The sequence below is a fragment of the Dipodomys merriami genome, unplaced genomic scaffold (genome assembly GCF_024711535.1).
Source record: "Dipodomys merriami isolate MVZ:Mamm:240054 unplaced genomic scaffold, mDipMer1.0.p SCAF_12, whole genome shotgun sequence".
In the NCBI taxonomy this organism is placed as follows: domain Eukaryota; kingdom Metazoa; phylum Chordata; class Mammalia; order Rodentia; family Heteromyidae; genus Dipodomys; species Dipodomys merriami.
The window spans coordinates 43,812,708-43,832,953 of record NW_027202493.1 but is presented as its reverse complement, the minus strand read 5'-3'; the positions used below and the strand labels follow the sequence as shown (position 1 = coordinate 43,832,953).

At 43.0% G+C, this 20,246-nt stretch overlaps 1 protein-coding gene across 4 annotated transcripts in view; it reads left to right on the top strand.

The window, feature by feature from the left end:
• Pinx1 (PIN2 (TERF1) interacting telomerase inhibitor 1) overlaps positions 1 to 20,214 on the top strand; it is a 56,749-nt gene extending 36,535 nt beyond the window's left edge. For 3 of the 4 annotated variants that reach the window (XM_070016785.1, XM_070016789.1, XM_070016786.1), the window contains exons 6-7: positions 7,704 to 7,804; positions 19,458 to 20,214. In XM_070016785.1, the coding sequence (XP_069872886.1) occupies positions 7,704 to 7,804; positions 19,458 to 19,979 (623 nt within the window). In that variant the 3' untranslated portion in view covers positions 19,980 to 20,214. The remainder of the gene's footprint in view (positions 1 to 7,703; positions 7,805 to 19,457) is intronic. The other variant, XM_070016787.1, reaches the window with a different exon arrangement.
• Positions 20,215 to 20,246: the final 32 nt, after the last annotated feature.

Below are 20,246 nucleotides of genomic sequence, written 5' to 3'. Positions count from 1 at the left end.
AAGCTAGACATGGCATTGTATCTGTATTTAGTATGTACTAGGTATAGGGAAAAGAAAAAAAGCAGAAAAATACAGGAAAAAGAAAAAAAGGAAAGCAGAGAGAGACAGAGGAGTGTATGTGTGCATGCGTGTGTTTTACTGGTATTTTAACTCAGTTCCTTTTGCTTATCAGGTAGGTGCTCTACCATTTGAATCACACCCCCAGCCCCCGCACCGATCCCTTCTCTAGTGTCTACCACCATCATTGCCACATCCACTTCTGCCTTTTAATTCCCCTTAAGTTGCTCTTTACCAGGTGGATAGTTCCTGCTGTTGTGTACCTTACAATGTAATCTAGAGGATAATAATCAAGACTGTAATCTATTCTGAAGTACAGTATTGCATAGAAGGCATGGATAGTGTGTCCAGCAGAGATGTTCTGACAGCACAGTTTGTGTATTCATGAAAAGTGTTCCTATGAAGTCCCACACAATTTTGTTACCAGAACACACATGTTGCCCCCTTCCTCTCAAACACAAAATAATTGTTGGCTCATGGAATAATTCTCTCAGACTTGGGAGACTATGTGAAGGATCCTGGAATGACCAAAAACAAGGACAAAGAAAAGGGACACACTGAGCTACTAGAGATAGAAGTGGGGCCTGAGCCAAAGTGTGGGTGTTAGAGGTGCTTGAGGGTGGGACATCCAGAACTAGCCACAAGCCTCTAGTAAAGGACCTGAGCATGCTCTGTTATTGGCTCCTCCACCAGTCCAGCCTCATATTGGCTTACACGAAAAGCTGAGGCAGGTCTAGAGAGGATGGAGAGCCTGAGCAGGATTGGGCAAGGAGAGAAGGCGATTCACATGGAGACAAGTCCTCAGCAAACTCCACAGAGCTTTTCAGAGTTTTGGAGGCACCATGCCTTGGTGCTCTGGCAGTGGCCAATCACCTGCTCTGCCCTCCTCTGTCCTCAAAGTAGGAGTTGACCTCAGCCAGGTAGCTCCTCCCAGATAGGTCTTACAACTGAGCGATGTTAACATGGGGAAATAAACCACCAGCACCACTCTTAGGTTTCTTTAAATAAGTCAGCAGGGGTCTGCCCATGCTGCAGCCAACCCAAGAGATTCAGGGTTTTTCTCTTACCTTCTGTCTCTGGCCTCCTCCCTTTAGTAGCAATCCTGTGGGAACTGTACAATGTCCCATCCTGATAGCATTCTGCTGCTTACCAAGAAGGCTGAGCTAGCTACTCATTGTAGAAGCAAATGCCAAAAGACCAAAGTCAAGATAAGTAAGGAATAATATCAAGCTCTCTGTATCTTTTCATTGGTTTTTGGAAGTATTGATGTTGGCCACAGATTTGTCCTTGACATTCAGTTTTTAGTTTTCATTGTCCCAAGAAATTTCACCTGAAACATAAGGCTCTTCCTTGGGTGGGACATGATACATTGTACCTAACTTACTTATTCTACCCCACCAAATTGTCACAAACTCAAATGATTAGTTGCTACAAGAAACAAAGCCAAACAAACTGGTAAAACAGTAGATTCCTCTAGCCATCAAAAACTCAAGTTACCCAAATTACTGACTAAATATCTCTAAATTATTTACATTGACCGGGAAGGGAGTGAATGATCAAGGACAATTCTGTGAAAATGTGGGAAAAGACTAGAATTGTGATCCAAAGGCAACACTAGTGCCACACGTAACCAGCTGTGTTCACCTAATGAGGCAAGAACTGTGTTGCTGTAAGGTGGGCAGACCCCCTCTTCACACAGAGGGGAGGGGAGTGTTGTCCACAGCATCAGCAACCTGGACTCACTGGGCACTCAAAACTGATCTTCAACACTAGTCTGGCCATTTGGGGAAAGTATCTGGATTCAGGGTTTTCCTTCTTACTGGAGTTTGGGGTTTAAGAACCTTTGCTCTAGAGGAAAAAACAGCATCAACCCCCAGCTTATTGTTTAAACTGTCCCTGTGGGCATGCTATTATAAGAACTAATTGTAATTAGTACAGCAGATATTTGTACATAAGTGAGCATTACTAAATTGCTTAAAACTACCTGAAGCATTTCTCTTCAGTAATTTAAATGAACATTTCCCTCTGCCCTAGGAGTTCTTTGAAATGCAAACTGTAATTAAGTCATTTGGATAATTTGTCCCTGAACACTTTTGAATGGAGTCTAAGAATTTTTTGTAGGCTTTGGTTCTAAAGTAAATATTAAAATAGGAAGGCTTTGGGCTTGTCCAAGTGCTTCCATAGCTTAATGCAAGAAGCAGATTAAAGGAAGCATAAATTATGTGGTCTTTACATTGTAATCTTACACCTTTCTATTAGAATTGATTTATAATAATCCAAACTTTTTTCCTCCAGAAGACTGAAGTTCTGGGCTCTTTCTGTTTTCTTTTTAGAATCATTGTGGTGGTATGTTTTGTTTCCTCTTTCCTGTCTGTGGCCAACTGAATTTCTAGGAAGTCATCCAGATCCTTGTTTCTCTGAGTAGTAGCCTATCTCTGGAATGTTCAGCACAAGTCTGAAATGGTCAAGGTTTCTCAGATTTGTCCCCTGCTTTCCTTTAGCCGGGAATAGGAAAGAGGTATTCCAGCAAAGTACAGTGCTAATCTGCCATTAGCACTCCTCTGCACTTCTCTTGCTGGATCTTCACAGGGTTGGGGTTCTGGATTTCACTTGCCTGGCTTTGTGACGACTTTCATAAACTTTGTGTCAAGATTTCAGTAAGCTAGATTTTGTGAGGTTTTTGTTTCTATAAACAGAAAACAACTACTTCACGTAAATCTATACATTGATTGTCAGCACTCTTTCTATAAAGGAGGCTGCCTTTCCAGGAAATTGTACACTCTGTGAATCAGTAAAGTTAGTTTTCTTTTACTTCTAGTCGCCACCGAAATTTAGAAACTGAATCAACTGTAAGACATACTTTTTACAACTTGTCAAAATTTTAGACTTGGGAAGAGTGTGTATGTGTGTGTGTGGTCTTTAAAAATGTTTATTGTATTTGTACATAGCTGTAGCTCACATATATAATTGCCCAGGTAAAGAATTTGCAATACTGCCACGTTAGTGTAGACCATGATCCTCCTAATTATAGTTTCCATTGTATGTGGGATGACAGACTTGTGATGCTATACCCAGATTTTTCTGAACGCTGATCCTCCAGATTTTAGTTTCTCATGTAGTTGGGGTGACAGGCATGCACTACCTCAGCCAGCATTGGTTAAATGGAAGTCTTGAAAACTTTGCCTAGGTAGAGAGAGAAATTAGAGAGAGAGAGAGAGAGAAATCCTGTCTCAAAAAATAACCAGAGCAAAAGAGCTGAACCCCTGCTTAGCAAAACCAAGTTCTCAGTTTAAACCCCAATACCACCAAATACACAAAACAAATAAAAACACAAGGTTCACTGCGTGCTTTTTAAAGAGCAACATTACTCATAGTTAAGCCAGTAATTTCAGATTTAGATTAGCTCCCTCATTTCATTCTACTCAGTGTGTCTTAAGTTAATCTTTTTTTTTTTTTTTGGTCGGTCGTGGGACTTGAACTCTGGGCCTGGGCGCTGTCCCTCACCTCTTCAGCTCAAGGTGAGCGCTCTACCACTTGAGCTACAGCGCCACTTCCGGTTTTCTGGTGGTTTATTGGAGATAGGAGTCTCACGGTCTCTCCTGCCCGGGCTGGCTTTGAACCGCGATCCTCAGATCTCACCCTCCTGAGTAGCTAGGATTACAGGCGTGAGCCAACAGCGCCCGGCGTCTTAAGTTAATCTTTACGCATGATATATTATTCTTTCAACTAATTTTAGTGATCCTTACAAAGGTGTAAATCTATTGGCCAGATACCTTAGTGCACTCTTTAAACTAATGGGTAAAATCAGCTGTCTAAGAATTGAAGTTCTAAGTGTGTCAAAACAGCACCTCCTTTTAGTCATTTGTGTTTTAAAGCAACACCAGGCATTGTACCTTTACAGAGAGCCTTAGTCTCTATAGTAATGCCATTATTTCTTCATTCTTTTTATTACAATTTTACTATATTTTTACTAATTTTACTAACTTAATACATCTATCTAGCTCCTTCTCTTTCTGATTCCTTGTTCAGTTTCATGCTTGTGTTTTCTCCTTGTTATTCATAGCATTGTGGCAAAGCAGATGATTGACTGACTAACAGAATTCATATCCACAGGGTAGTTAGGACACGTGGTCAGTGGAGGCACAGACTTGGAGTGCAGAGCATGGGGGCAGGTGGGGGGGACAGTGTGGTGCCCTGGTAGACTCAGCCTCGTGAGGTCAAAGAAGGGAGCTTTCATGTGGCATCTTCACAGTAGCAGCCAGCATGAGAAGCTCTCTGGCGGAGAAAGAACACTGCCTGCCAAGATGCAGATACTGAAAAAGCAGGGCCTTCAAGAAAGCAGCAGACAGCTCAAGGTGACTGCTGCTCTATGCAGACGGCGAGAGACACATGACCCACACACTTCCCCTCCTTGATACTTGGAAGTAAGTCTATCCCTGAAACCAGCATGTTATTCATAGTATTCTAGCACTTTTGTATTTATTCAAAGTCTAGGTTCAGGCCTGCTGGTACATACTTGTAATCTCAGATACTTGGGAGGTATAGATTGGAAGGACTTTGATTTGTTTCAACAAATAAGCATAGCATGCAAGCTTGTCACCTCAGGTACATAGAGGCCTAAGTAGGAGGAGAGCAGTATAAGACCACCCTGGACAAAAAGCTTGACCCCCCCTATCTGAAAAATAACTAAAGCAAAAGAAAGCTGGAAGAGTGCTTTAAGTGGTAGAATACATGTCTGACAAGTGGGAAAGACTGAATATAAACCCCAGAACTGCCATTACCGTTATTATGATCCATAAAAATTGCATACTACCATCAATAAGCAAAACATTTTCATAAATGTCATAGGGGTTGATTTTGTTTACAGTTTCTTTATTTGAATCAGGATTCAAAAAATGTTCCATAACAGTTGGATGATTTGTCTTCTAAATTTCTCTCAACCTGTGACTGCCCCTCCATAGCTTTTTGTTCTTTAAGTTTTAGAATGAAATTTAGAGTAAAATTCCCCCAATACCTACTACCAGATTATGCTGAGTTTTGCAGTGTATCAAGGAAAGAGAGAACAAATATTTTACTCATTTTTTAATTGGCAGTTTTCAGAATGGCGAAGGAAGCTCACTAGCATTTCCCAAGGATGATGCCAAGTTCCCTTTTTGTAGATTTCATGCATTGAAATATTTGGATTTATGTCAATGTATTATGATTAGCATGTTTATTGGTGATCAAACTTTCCATCTTTGGCCAGTTTTTTTCAAGTTGGTTCCTGAGTCCTTTGCTTCATTTTCAACAAGTTTTGTTGTATATATTTAATGTGTGCATGATGATGTGAAATACATATGTGTAATAAAGTGACCTCTATAATGAAATAAGTTAACTTACACATATGCATCATCTGACATAATTACACATTTTCTCCCAATGGCAAGAGCACCTATAATATAATCTTTTTAGCAGAAGTCCTGAATGTAGTACAGTACCTTTACTGTGCTTAGGTTATTTCCATATTGTGGCTATTATGAATTATGCTACAGTGTAGATGATCCTATGAGACAGAGATTTCATTTTCTCTGGGTAGACCCCCAGAAGAGGGTTGCTGGCTTGTTTGATAATTACCTTTCATTTCTGTGGGAATCTTCATACTGCTTTCCACAATGGCTGCAGGCCAACAGCTGTTATCTCTTGTCCTTTATATGATAGCTATCTCTATGTGTGTGATGATAGCTCATATGATTGGTTGAATTGAATTTCCCTGATGATTAATGAGGTTGCATCTTTTTTCTACCCCTTGAACTTCATATGTGTTCTATCGTGAAATGTCTTTCACATTCTTTGCTCATTTAAAATCAAGTTATATGTTTCTTCCTACTGAATTGTATGAATGCTTCATAACTCTTTATTATTAATTTCTTATCACATATGTATTTTTCTTAGATTGCAAGTTACTTCTTGTTTTCTTGAGTATTTCCCATACAGAAGCCTTTTAGCTTGATGAATCCTGTTTATTGTTCCTTCAGTAGCCTGAGCCTTTGGTGTACTACCCAAGAAATGATTGCCAAGGCCAAACTCAAGGTGTTTTCCCCTGTGTTTTCAAGGAGACCTTTTTATTTCTGGTCTTCCATTTGGTCTTATTTATTTTGAGTTGGTTTTTGCATATGATACAAGGATCCAGTTTCATCTTTGATAAATTGAAATCTAGTTTCCCAGTGCCACTTAGTAAATACATGCACATCGGTCGTTGTGATACATCACATTAATAAATTCGAAGATAGAAAACACATGATCATCTCAGTCAATGTAGAAGAAGCATTTAAGGAAATCCAGCATCCTTTCTTGATGAAAATACAGTGATTTAGGCATAGAAGAAAATGTCTTTGGTATAAAAAGACATCATAAAAACCCCACACAAACAAAGCAGTCAATGGGAGAAGCTGAAAGCCTTTGGTTTAAGAGCAGGTGCAAGTGTAAGTGGAATCATCTCTCTTGGAAGATGGCACAGTCCAACAAAAACACTAATGAGGTCATCAGAAAACAATTGGAATTAGTAAATGAAATCAGCAAAGTTGCAGGATGGAAAAATCAACATACAACCTCCCCCTCCCTGGTATTTGTATATAGAAAAATAACCTGAGCATTTTTGACATGACCCTCAGTGGTGTTTAATATCTTCCTTTCAGTCTGGTATAGGGTTTTCTAGGCCTGCTCCAGGCATTTGCTGCCCGAGTTTTTCCCTGCTTTCTGTTTGGTGGCAGATGATTTTTGGAGACATAATCTAGGCTTTCAGTTGCATATTTGTTCCTAGGTGAGTGTTTGTTCGTACTTCTCTTTCCATGGATACAGCTTGGAACTATGATTTTTAATAATGTATTCCTCATTTATTTTCATTATAAGCGTGGTACTCACAGAAATAACACAGATAACTTGGTTATCCAAAAATCAAAAAAGAAAGTGGATTTATAGGGTTAAGAGTGAGTATTCTTTCTATGTCTAGTCCAAATGTCCTGTTATATGCAAATTACTGTAGTTTAAAGTTTTTTTTAGATTTCTTTTATATGGCTATTTAACCAATCAGTTGTCCAATTGAGTTCAATTTGTTTTTAGAAATTGCTTTTTCTAAAGAAAGAAAAAAATGGATTCTGTTGTATGGTTATTGACCACTGATGAGACTCTCCGTTTTTATTCTCTTGATTATTGCAATGTGGTGTGGTTTGGACTGGGTACAGAACTTCCATCTCAGGGTGCTGTCCTGCCTGTGCTGAGTGGTGCTGGTTGCCCTGCTCCTCGCACTTAGAACTGAAGAAAAGACGTTAGAGTGTAGCCAGTCTTACGATTGTGATTGCTGTTTTTCTGCCACCTTTAGTTCCAGAACAGAAGAATGATGTTTCTGACTAAGCCTGGGGATGATATTCCCACGGTTAGAAGGGACACCTAAGGACACCTCTTCTCCCAGAAGCCGTCAGCAGCTAGGTCGTCATCATCAAATGCTTTTTGGTCCTTCTGTACTAATACATTGTTGGGAAAATTGTATTCATTGGTCAAAGATAACCTAAGACTTAATTAACTACAAGATCTGATCCAGAGAGCTCCTCAGTTTAACTAGAGCTCCTGCTTCTCCAAAGCTGTGTTTACCCCTTTCTCCCTCCCCTCAGAAAAGGCAAGAATGGTCCTTGGCATCATGGCATCTGGTGACTTACTGCAGAACGACAGGCTTCCGTGTGGAGGAGTGTCCGTGGAACTGAAGCTGGCCTGTGTGAGTGAGCACGTGCTGGCCCCGGGAAACCCAGGCTGTCCATAGGACTCGCGTGCCTGCCCTGTGGAAGGTGGTCGCCCAGCAGCCAGGCTTCCTAGACACACACCGAGTGTCTGCTCTGGAGCCGCCCTGTGCTACGTGCCCGGGAGCTGGTACACAGGGCTGTGAGCGGCAGGGTTTGGAGCAAGGAAAGCGATGCTTCATTCCGACTGGAACGGAAGTTGCAAACACCCCTACCCCGTTGTTGCAGTTTTAACAAACAGTGATGTCAAATCTGTGTGTTTAAACAGAGGAAAAGGCAATTTTATTTGGGCCATGCCATTTTAAGATAAATGAAAAACTGTTTGGCTCATTCCACACCCCTCCCTAGCTCAGTCCTTAAGCTGAGCCCCACATAGCACAGCTTCCCCCCGCCCTTCCAAGCTAGTGCAGTTTATTGCCAGTTCTGGTGTTGTCTGCTCTGGAAAGTCACAGGAAGAGCTGATAAGGGGCTGAGGACAGAATCTCGGGTCTTATCTCTCCCTAGCACACAGTGCTGAGAGTGCGTCCTTTTCCTGTCCTCCGACAAGAGTCCTAAACAGCCATGTCCTGGCAGCCAGGGCGGCAAATGTGGCCGGCCGGCTCACTCCTGGAGGAGCCAGAGAGGAGAAAGTGGGTCGCTGCTTTCTGTAGAGTTGTTTAGCACCAACTACACATGTGTGTTGTCTCCCGATGAATCAATGGGCACAGGGCACATGTACACCTATGACTTCACAGCAGGCTGCTCCTAGGAGAGAGCAGGAAGCAGGCATGAAAAGGAAGAACTGCCAGAACACAGGGCTGGAAATCATGGGCTACTTTGTTTGCTTAAGAGTTTTGCCAGGACTTAAGTTTGGCCTGAAAGGATTAGATTTGGTTTTTCTTTTGTTGACAGAGCAGGCAACTGGTTTAAAGAGCTTTTGTGATACTAAGAAATTGGCACTGAGGATTCTCTGGTGTGGGAGCAGAAGAGAGCAACGTCAACTTATCCATCTGTCCCTCTTGCCTTTCAGATCACCCCTCGATGCCACATAGATAGATTGGGCCAAGAGGAGCTTGCCTTTGGCATGGCATGGCATGGGGGAGGCCGCGGCTTACTTTTCTCACTGTCCTCTCAAGGGAGCATGGGGGACTCAGGTGAAGCAGTGGGTGGTGCTGCCCTGTCCTGGGGTGCTTCCCCACAGGGCAGCCTTAGACCTCCACCACGGGTCCCTAAAGCCTCTCAAAGGATCTGGCTTGCAGCCTCCATTGGGAGCCTGAATGTTGCAGAACAATTCTGAAAATGGTTCAAATTAATTTGCTTTTCTCTTTAGAAGTATCTTGAGTAATTACTCTAAATACGATTTTTTAAAGTTACTGTTCTCTAAAGACTTTCTTCTCTAAAGCATCTAAAATCTAAAAATTTTAACTGCTGTCTTTCCTATAAGAGTGATCTGGGATTTGAATTGTTAGTATTATTAAGCAGTTTGTTTCCAGTCCTCTGTGGAGGAGAACGGCAGTGACAGAAGCCTCCAGAAGCCTCTGCTGCTGCTCTTAGATGCCAGTCCTGCCCTCAGCTGGGTGTGGAGGCTGTTCATCTGCCTCTGGAGAGCAGGGTAGAGCCATTTGACCTAGAATTATAAAATATAGTCAATTCTGATTATTTTTAGACTTCATTGAAAGAAGTTGGCACCTATGTTGCATTGATCACTTCTAGCGCTGAAGGAGCCTCGTTAATCTTCCGATGGCCAGTGTGGTGGGAGGCCCTCACCTGAGTCCTGTGCCCCTTCAAGAGGCAGCAAGCTGCTGCTCTTCTCCTTCCCTCTTCTCCCCAGAGGCGGTGGGACTTGTCAGTGATTCTGATGTCAGTGACTTGAGAAGGTGCCATAAGCGCCATCCTTTTAAAACCTGTTTATGTTGGCTTTTCCTAATGAGTGGTAATTTGAGCAGCTGACTAGGCAAATGGCAAAGAAAAGAAGACAGAAAAGAAACAAAGTGAACAGCTTTGTTAACATTGGCTTTCATGTGAGGAATTTGGCATTACTTGTATTTCTCTACCAAAGGCCAGTGAAAACCAAGATGCTCTGTGCTTCCCAGTTCCTCATTATTCTTTCTGAGCTGTCCAGTTCATTTGTCTAGGTTTGAAGTCCAGACAGAGATCTGATGCCTAATTATTAGATGGTCTCATAGGTGCTCGGCACCATTGAGTTGCCCTCCGTCACTTCCTGGTTTTTGTTGTTGTTTTGGTTTTTGCCAGTCATGGGGCTTGAACTCAGGCCCTACGTACTGTCCCTAAGCTTCTTTTGCTCAAGGCTAGCACTCTACCACTTAAGCCACAGTGCTGCTTCCTGTTTTTTCTGTTTATATGGTACTGAGGAATCAAATCCAGGGTTTCATGCATGCTAGGCAAGCACTCTACCACTAAGCCACAATCCCAGCCCCCCTCAGTCCCTTCTTAACATAATGTTTTCCTAGACTGCCTCCTTTGGCTCTTCCAAAGCCAGTTAGCAGCCTCTCCTTTTCACTGGCATTATTCTGTAAGAATCACACTAAGGACCTCATCAAAGCCTAAAGCCATCCAGTTTCATATGTATACAGGAGTTACCCCTTATCCAAGGGGAATATGTTCCAAGATCCCAGCCTTGGATAGTGCTAGGCCTTTTCTGTCATAACCCAGCTCCCGTCATGCACTGGGGTTGTAACTGTTCAGTCCGAGGTACATCACAAAACATGGCACAAATTTCTTCTTCTGTCTTCACAATGGTGATTGAAGGTTCATTTTATTGTGGATCTTAGCAACCTTAACATATGATTTGATTTTTCTTTCCTTATTAAGTTAGGAACCTCACTTTTCACTTAAGAGAAAGTACAGCCAACCCAGCAGACAAATCCTCAAGATTCTTATCTCTAAGGTTCAAGAGGAAGAATACCATCTGTGAGCAAAAAAGCTGGGTGAGCACGTGGGTCTCTGAATTCAAGCCCTCGTTCTCTTTTACACTCACATGTGCGCACACACACAAAATTAAGTATTGCTTGAACAGCTTTGTGATACTGCTGCAACCGTCTTACCACTGAGTCACCTGCTAGAATGGCTCAGACCTGAGTAGCTCATGGTGTAATAACTGGACAGAGGGGAGAGTCACGTTCTGGGTGGGGTTGAGCACAAAACCTCATACTGTCCAGAACGCCAGGCAGCTTAAACTTAGGAATTATTTCTAGATTTTTCGATCTATTATTTCATATCATAGTTGGTTCTGAGTAACTGAAACCACATGCTGTAGTCTGTTTTCTGCTATTATAACATTGCCAATACTGGGTAATGATAAGGAAGCAAGGATTATTTCTTTCAGTCTGGAGGCTGGAAAATGCAATTCTCGGGTGCCAGTGTCTGATGTGGGCCTTCCTTCTGTGTCTCACATGATGGAAGAAGACATCATGTGGTGAGCTCACATCTCTCTTGTAAAGTAGTAATCTTGTCCTGGGGCTCCTTCTCACTACTCCAGTAACCCTAATCATTTCCCACTACCAGATACCCTCAACATCTGAATTTGAGGATTAGGATTCCAGCATGAGCAAAGAGAAGCCATAGATAAAGGGGACTACTGTGTGTGTGCATATCCAAGAGCACACTCAATAGATTTATCCATTCAGCCATAGTTAACATGATAGGCTTGTAGTAATAATTTGTCAGTCTCTGTTCTAGAGAGCCCCTTCCCGGAACTTTTGCAAAATGCTTCAAGTACATACCATAGGTTTTTGTTCCTGTTTGCATGTGCGCACACACACATAATTCCTGGCTATGTTTTCCAGTTGAATTGTAGCATAATTTTCATTCTATTACTATAGCCTTGATTTTCAGCACTGCACCAAATAAAAACTTTTCTTCATTTGGTGGGGTTTTATTTGGTTTTGACTCCTGTATATTCACTTGTTAATGCTAAAACTGATTGTGTCTCCAAAGATAAAACCATGTTTAGCCTAATTACAGACTTAACTAATAAATGTCTTGAATAAAGTGCAGGACTTCACACTTGAATAACTTCATGTGTGTGCTGGTCCTGGAGCTTGAACTCAGGGCCTGGAACTGTTCCTAAGTTTGTTTTTTTTCCCCCTCAAGCTTAGAACCCTACCCCACTTGTGCCACAGCTCTACTTCTGGCTTTTTAGTGGTTAAATGGTGATAAGAGTCTGGGTTGGAACTACAATCCTCACAGATCTCAGCCTCCTGAGTAGCTAGGATTACAAGGTGTGAGCCACCAGTACCTGGCTTGAATTACTTTTGTGAGTGCAGAAATTCTGTCAGTAAAACAGAGAATGTTTTCAATATGGAAAGCACATGGAAGTGCGTAAAACCACAGCGTGCATGGGAGACAGAGATAGCGGAGCCGATACGCTGCATGGTGCCTGCGTTCTGGTTAGGACTTCCACATTGCTGTCTAACCTGATGTCAGTGGCTGACCAGTGAGATGACTACCCGAAGTCAGAAGCTTTCCCAGGTCGTGTCTTCTGGTCAACATGTGAAGGAGCCTGCACTTCCCAGCTCACTGTCAGGGGCTGCAGTGGAGCCCCCATCTGCTATTTGACTTCTCTAGCTGCCCTTGTAACTCTCAAGGGTCTTGCAACTCCTGCTCTCCCTCCACTCTGGTGAAAACAGTTCATTCAAGTCTGTGCCACCACTGACTCCACACTGAGTCAGGTAATCCCACAGGAAGAGGTTAATATTTCTGTACTACCTTGCCTTATTCCAGTTGACTTTTCCCCTGGAAGGTAACTATGGTATCGTGTGGGATTACAGCCAGAGGAAAATTACAGATCACTGGACTGAGCTCCTGTGGATTGCTGGGGATTATCCCACACAGAACTCGCATGTTCTTGATAGTGGTTAGAGGAGCTGTGCACTTCATGAGAGTGAAGGTGTCCCCAGGATAGGAAAGCCTTCTACAAAACGCTACTGCATTCTGTGCTTCCTGCCCTCCCGAGCCCCTTCTGGACACTAAAATGGCCTGGACTTCTGATGTCAGCTAGAAAGCATGTCGCTTAGTGGGTAGGAATAATAGAGCTCCTCTCAGTTCCCATCTAGTCAGATTTTGTGCCTTGTGTCTTGTTGAATACTTACCATGCCTGTTCCTTATGAGAAATTGTTTTCTATATATAAATAAATATAAGATATGGTATCAGAGAACTTATATCCTTGGCAGAATTGATTGCAAAGCAAGTTATACAAGCAATAATTGGTGGTCATAGGGAGTAAATGAGATGATGGTCCACAAAAAATCAGGCTGTTGAGGGAAATGGTCTTGCACTTGATCTTCAACAAAGTGATGCATGGGCCTATGAGTGAGGATGCAGAAGAACATTCTAGGCTAACACAGTGGGCCATTGAATCTGTTCTGCCTCTTTAATTGGAGAATTTAAATCATGCATGCACATATACATGCTAGAATTACTTTATTTTTTAACTTATCTGTGTCCAAAATGGATAGGTGCAATTTCTGCCCCCTAAGAATCCACAAAGACATTCTTTGCATTTGTCAGAACTGTTCTGCTAAAGAATTTGTTGAATATGGGCTGGGAAGGTGGCTCAGTGGTAGAGCGCTTGCCTTGCATGCCTAAGGCCCTGGGTTCGGTTCCTCAGCACCACATAAGCAAAAAGAAAAAAGCCGGAAGTGGCGCTGTGACTCAAGTGGTAGAGTGCTAGCCTTGAGCTAGCACTGAGTGACTGCGCCCAGGCCCAGAGTTCAGGCCCCACAACCGGACCCCACAAAGAAAAAAAAAAAGAATTTGGTGAATATAAAGAACATTTTTTCAAACTACTCAATGCCAAGCTTTCTCAACTTTTCACAGACTGGTCCAGCACATGATGACAGACATGCTGTTGTGGAAAGTGAGCATTGATTCATGACAAGCAATAGCACTGGCACTATTAACTCCAGTTGCTAAATCCATTACCCTTGCGCTCTAGGTGTCTGCTCCTTCTTTCAATGAGAAAAGTTTGTTGGGCGATTACTCTTGCAGCATGACCTCTGGGTTATAATGTACAAATTAGAAGGCTTCCGTCATTCTGTCACTTAAGATCAGCAGCAGTGTATGAGAAAAACCACAGCCAGCTGAAAGATTTTCCTTTCATTCCAGGACTGGTACATCTGCAGGCAGTGTTGTGTGTACATGGCGCATCTTCTCTAAATGCCCTCTTCTTAATATCCCTGTGCTTTTTCCTGCTCTAAAAGAGACATAGCATTCTTTTGAGAAGGATACTGGTAATTCATCCCAGTACATGTGTTCTCTATAGTCCAGAAGTGCTAAGAAAGATATCTCAGAAGCAGAAGATACATCTGCAGAAGCTTAGCTTCTCTTCACCCTCCAGATAAAATGCCTCCCCCCCCCCCCCTCCCTCCTGCAAGGAAAAAAGAAAGAAGGAAAAAATTCTTAATTTTGTAGACACTGGGGAAAAGTTGACATGCCTAGTTTCAAGTCTCCTTAAGGGACCTGAGAAAGTCAGGATGCATTAACTCCATATCTTAAGGACCTCTGTCTGCAAGGCCACTCTCTTTATGACACTCTTTTTTTCTTTATTGTCAGTCCAAATTGCCAGAGATGGATTAAAGTGTTGAGATTCTCCCACTCTAATCACATCACCTGATCTATATCCACGAACCACTTGAAAGCTACCCTAATGCTAACAAGGAAATGGAGTCAGAGATAGCAGACAGCCACCATCTGCACAGTAGAAGGGTCTCCATGGACATTGTCCAGTGCCAAGCCAAGAGGGGTTCTTGCCTAGGTAAAAAGTCAGACTTACGTTTTACTTCCTATTTTAAAACAGCCAGACTTTGTCATATACATTTATGTGCTAGTTTGACAAATGATAGAACTCTTTAACATGACTTCAGTTTATTATTTATGTGAATTGCAGATTGGAATAATAAAGGGTTCCCCCCCCCCCTTTAGAAAGTAGTATTGCTGTGTGCCAGTGGCTCATACCTGTAATCTTACCATTAGTGCTCTGAGAGTCGCAGTTCAAAGCCACCTAAAGCAAGAAAGTTCCAGAAACTCTTATCTACAATTAACCACCAAAAAGCCAGAAGTGGAAATGTGGCTCAACTGGCTAGCCTTGAGGGAAAAAAAAAGTTTATTTTTCCTGTGGACATTCTGTGCTACATGAAACCTGTCTTATGTTCTCCTAGATGTTGAGCAGGGAACTTTGTCCCTGAATTATACAATCAATTGAGAAATACTTTAGTGTTCATGTCTATGAAGAGAGAGGGTGAGAATCAAGTCTACTATTGTGGAGGAATGAGAGCTTGCACCCAGTAGCGTGGAGGCAAATCTCACTCCTGCTGTCTCCTAGCTGTGGAACCTCCATAAGTCAAGTGTCCCCGGTCCCACCCTGTGCCCTGTGTGGTGGAGAGAACACCTCTCTGGGTTGCTGGGAGCCACTCAGGATGCCGTGCAGTTAGTGCCTGGCACAGTGATACTCAGTTTTGGTCACTGGAATTTCCTAGCATCATTGAGCATAACAATTCCACCAAGCTCTTCTGGCTTTAAATTGTCAAGGCTCTGAAGTGGGGAGAATCAGGTTCCCACTTGTCAGTTCTAACCCATAAGACATTATTGATTGACAAGTCAAGGCCCTAGATATCACTGTGGAAAGTCATTCCATTTGGTATGTCCGCATTGGCTCTGAATAACCAACTGGAGGAGTTCCTGTGACCACACAAAGTGAACCTATAGTTGTTTCTACAATACATAGAAAATTTGTGAAGATTCTCTGTCTGTACTTGTGTCTTTATCATAAACTAATGAGAAAGAAGGTATATCAGCGTGTATTTTGCAAACTTAGGGAAAGTGACTTTTAAAATGGCATTTAAAAAAGTTCCCTCCTCACCAAAACTTTTCTTTGAAAAGCTCCTTCCATCAGATGTGCTTCTTAGGGATCCCATATGGACTCTTCTACTTCTGCTCTTCTCTGTGCCCAAGAAAGAGTCTGTAGTTCTCCATGCTTTTGCCTTCACCAGGTAGGTGTTAAACTCTTGGCACTAGCATGAAACTTTAGAAATCTTGGACTGAGATTCAGGTAGTGATTCATTCATCCCCAGAATTCCACCGTTTCAACTCTGGCCTAGCATCACTAGCATTTTCCCCATGACATACCCTTTGATGAAGATCTAGGGTAGTGAAGCATCACTAGAGTTTGTCTGGCCATCGTACACAAAAAGAGACCCTTCAGGAGTACACCGTGGGATTGAGAGTTCCAGCTTCTCACCATGGTTCTCAAGAGGGAAGTGAGAGGGTGACTTTCAGGACTTAGGTTTAAAAGAGACTCATATATTTGTAATAGTCACTTAGTTTTCTATTTCTGTTGATGTTAGTGCCTACATAGTATCAATTCAAATCAACTCTTTCATGTTATTCAGTAATTTATAGAATGTGGCTTGCTATCCTTACTAGCAATACAAGTGTGATCTTGGCTCACTGTTTACTTTTAGATGGTCAACACATTTATTTGATGCATAGATGGGGCAATGTTATTGACACTTTTCTACGTTAGCCTGGCGGTTAGGGTGCGAGTTTTCTGTAAAGCAGCTTCTGCCCTGCAGCCTGCTTATACTAAAACCTTACCAGCCTTCCTTGGCCTTGTGCCTTCTGCATTGCTGAGTAGACTCTGAGGCTGGCCCACTCGTCTTTCCAGAGGTCAGTATACATTAGCCCTGCAAGGGAAAGGACCTTACAAGTCACCTAATTTAGCCTACATGTTTTACTAGATTATGTAACTAAGATCCAAAGAGGCTGTGGGACTTACTGAAGGATTTCCATTAGTTAACAGCAGAAGTTGGTATTTACAAGATGCTTTCTGAACCCCTAAGCTTAAGTGAGATGTCTGGCAAGATGATATGGCAAGATTAGCCATAGCTTCCTTGGTAGTATTTGTGGAACCTTTGAGTTTTCAACTTGTTTAGGAACTCATTTTACTGGTTTTGAGACTACCAGTAGCAAATAGGGACAGTCTCAAAGTTCACAAAGTCATAAAAGTCACAGATTTTCTTTGAGGTGACATTGTTTAATATAAATGTGAGAAGGCAAAAATTGTTTTTATTTCAAAATTTAAAAAAGTAACTCGTGTTGTTTTTTTCAATCTTGTTCACTTTGCAGTGTAGACCAGATGTGGAAAGAAATCATTTTCTTAAATAGATGTACACTTTCTTCATGGCGTGCTGTGGCCAAGAATAGAGGACAGAGGTTGTAACATAGTGATACTGGTTTCTGATCTCAAGAATATGGTCTATGAGACCTGAGCAGAGTCCCCGTGGGAATCAGACTCTGCAGACTCCTCCTTTGTGGCTGCCCTCCGCACGAATCCCCTGCTCAGGCAGAGGCTGAGTGCTGTCATCACCTGTGCTCATCCTCCTGATCCATGTTCAGGGCCCCGGCCTGTTATTCCTTACACTACTGTGGAAGTTGACCAGGAACAAATGGTCTGAGGTTACAAAGACCTAGCAAATTCAGCAAGTGACTCAGAAATGGTCTTGCATTGGTTATAACAATTAAGTAGTATTGACACCAGCCATCAATTCCTGTAGTGAAACTGTTCAGAGCAGGAATTCAGGAGGTAATCAACAAAGAACAAGGTGAAGAGCAGAGGACTTGACTACACCATGAGCTCCTAACTCACAAGCCCACTCCAGAAGTTTGGTCCACAAAGGGCAGGCAGCCATGATGGACCTGTTTATAGTAGACCACTCTCCCAGGTCCTGGGGTAACTGTGGTGTATACCCTTCCTGAGGGCCAGGGCTTCCTTGTCCTAGGATTGGCTAGCACCAGGAGCCTTGAGAACGTATTCCACTCTGCTCTGCAAAATTGCAGCCCTCATTTGCCATTTGAGGAACAAAACGACAAAGCAAAGCAATCTGGGATTTGTTTCCTGTGGCAGCTGTGGTTTGGTTTTGGTTTTGAAAAGTTTTCTTAACAACCTGAAGAGATTCCTTAAATTGAATCCTAATCATTTAAACTTCCCAAAGATTGATTGATGGATCCCACACATGCTGTATTCTGTTTTTGAAACTTGAAAACTGACTTTCATGCTTTTGGTTATTTTCAACCTAGGGCTGATAACAAAGGACAGTGTTGACCACTGATGTTAACAGAGGCAGCCCAACCTGTTTTTCTCTTGGCTGTACTAGGATTTGAACTCAGGCTTCATATTTGCTAGAATTTTGAGCCATATCCTCAGTCCTTTTTGCTCTGGTTACTTTTTAGATTGAGTCTTGTACATTTTTACCTAGGCCTAGCTTTGGCCCATACTCTCATAATTCTGACTCCTGTGTAGCTGGGATTGCAGGCATAAGCCACTGTACCCAATCTAGTAAAGAGACCCTTTGGTGAGAGCTCTGTTGAGCAGTGGCTACCTAGGGCTAACTTGTTACTCAATAGAATATCAGTTCTGCTGGAATTCGATCCCCTGACCTAGATCGTGGCAGGAATAATAGACTATGTTTATGTGTGTTGGTTTATTAGTCAGCTACACACATGGATCATTGCTAGCTTCGTTCAGAATTGAATGTAGAATTCTGGTCTGAAAATTGCTTTCTTTGTTTCGACCCTCCCCCTTCTATCCACCAAAATGCAGGGTAGCAACTAGCCTCTTTGTGTGAGTGTGAATGAGTGTGAGGGGAGAGGCGAGGCCAGTATGAACCCTCGAGAATGGCATTATTACCCAAAGACAGCAATCTGTAGGAACTGATTTTACTTAAAGCATATTTCTCTTGTTTTTCAACTTCAAGGTACTTCCCTTTCATGCATTCATTTTCTTACTGTATACCTAGCAGGTGACAGCCCATATGAGAATACTAGCATTTCATGATTTAACCACCTCTGGAATTAGGTATTTCTTCCCTCTCCCTTCCCCAACGTTACAGCTCAATATTCAAAAGTAAAATGTATTCAATCTCACAACTCTAAGAACGACTAGCCATGAGTATCTAGTCCATGTTAGAGCAGAGATGGGTCCCCTTGCTTCTCCTCACCTCCAGCCAACGAAAGGAGCTCCCCAGGTAAGCCTGCCCTTTGAGGAAGGAGAGAGGCCACTGAAGTGCGAATGCTCCCATGTTCTCTCCAGGAACAACTGCCAGGGTTTACACACTGCCCAGCAATAGAGAGTTGTCTGTCCCCTGTCCTCCCCACAACGAGGCTCCAGTTTGGAATTGTCTCTCATCCTTTTGGGGGAGAAACTCTTATAACATCTGAGCTTCTGGATCAACATGCGACACCAACGGATTCCATAGTGGAGCCACAATCTGTTTCTTACAAAATCATACAACTCCAGAACCTCAGTGTCCCTAGTTTTTCTGGGAGAGTCTAGAACTAACTGCCATTTACAGCATTGTTCCTAAGGCTCTGTTTACTCAAAGCCCCACTAGACAGCTTGCTAGCTAGCTGTCTACGTTACCTTCTGTCAGTTCAGCCTCCTGCCTAGTGTGGCACTCAACCAGAAGGTGTGGCCACCTTGCTCTGCACTTGGCAGTTCAGGCCCAGCCAGGAGCAACCCAGATCAGTCTTCTCTCCTAACTGCTAAATTTGAGGGGCTCTTTGTGGGGTCCTCTTGACCTCCATGCAGAATGACTGAGAGATGCTTAACCTCTTTGTAACTCTGATCCCCCTAGGAGGAGTGCAGCACCTCCACTCCAGATGGGAATGAGTCCACCACCACCACAACCAGTGCCTTCACCATCCAGGAGTATTTTGCCAAGCGGATGTCCCAGCTAAAGAACAAGTTGCAGACTGCAGCTCCAGGGCCCGACTTTTCAGAGACTCCAGAGGAACAGAAAAAGAGAAAGAAAACCACCAAAGAGACAGCAGGTATAGACGCAGAGAATGACCCCCAGCCGAAAGCCAAGCGGTCTAAAAAGAAAAAGCGTGAGGAGGAGAGCCAGGGACCTGTATCCAAGAGGAAAGGCCAAGCTGAGTGGCAGCCTGGAGGTCCCTGTGGGAATGAGTGTTGCGATGCTTCCGCCGAGGCTGCCGGAGATTGTGTGCAACTCTCTGATGACCAGGATGACATCCCAAAACCCAAAAAGAAGAGAGCAAAGAAAAAGCTGCCAAAGCCACTGGAAGTGGCAGTAGATGCTGTGCTAGATGACACGCCAGGGAGAGAGAAGAAGAAAAAGAAGCACGTTTCCAGATGAATTCTTGCCAGCGGGGGCCTTCCGACCCCTCTGCTGTCAGGCGCTGCCGGGCAAACTCTCTGGCCCAGAGTCAGAGCAGAGGGAGCCCCACGCAGATGGGCTCGTCTTTTAACATGCCCGTGAACCGCCAGGTCTCGCCCGCTCACCACCCCATCTTACCCAGATCACCTTCCAGGAGAACTGATCTTAATGTTCCAGATCATGGCTCTCAAACAAATAAATTTCTTTCAAACTCCGAGTCCATCACCTGAGTGTTTATTCACATTC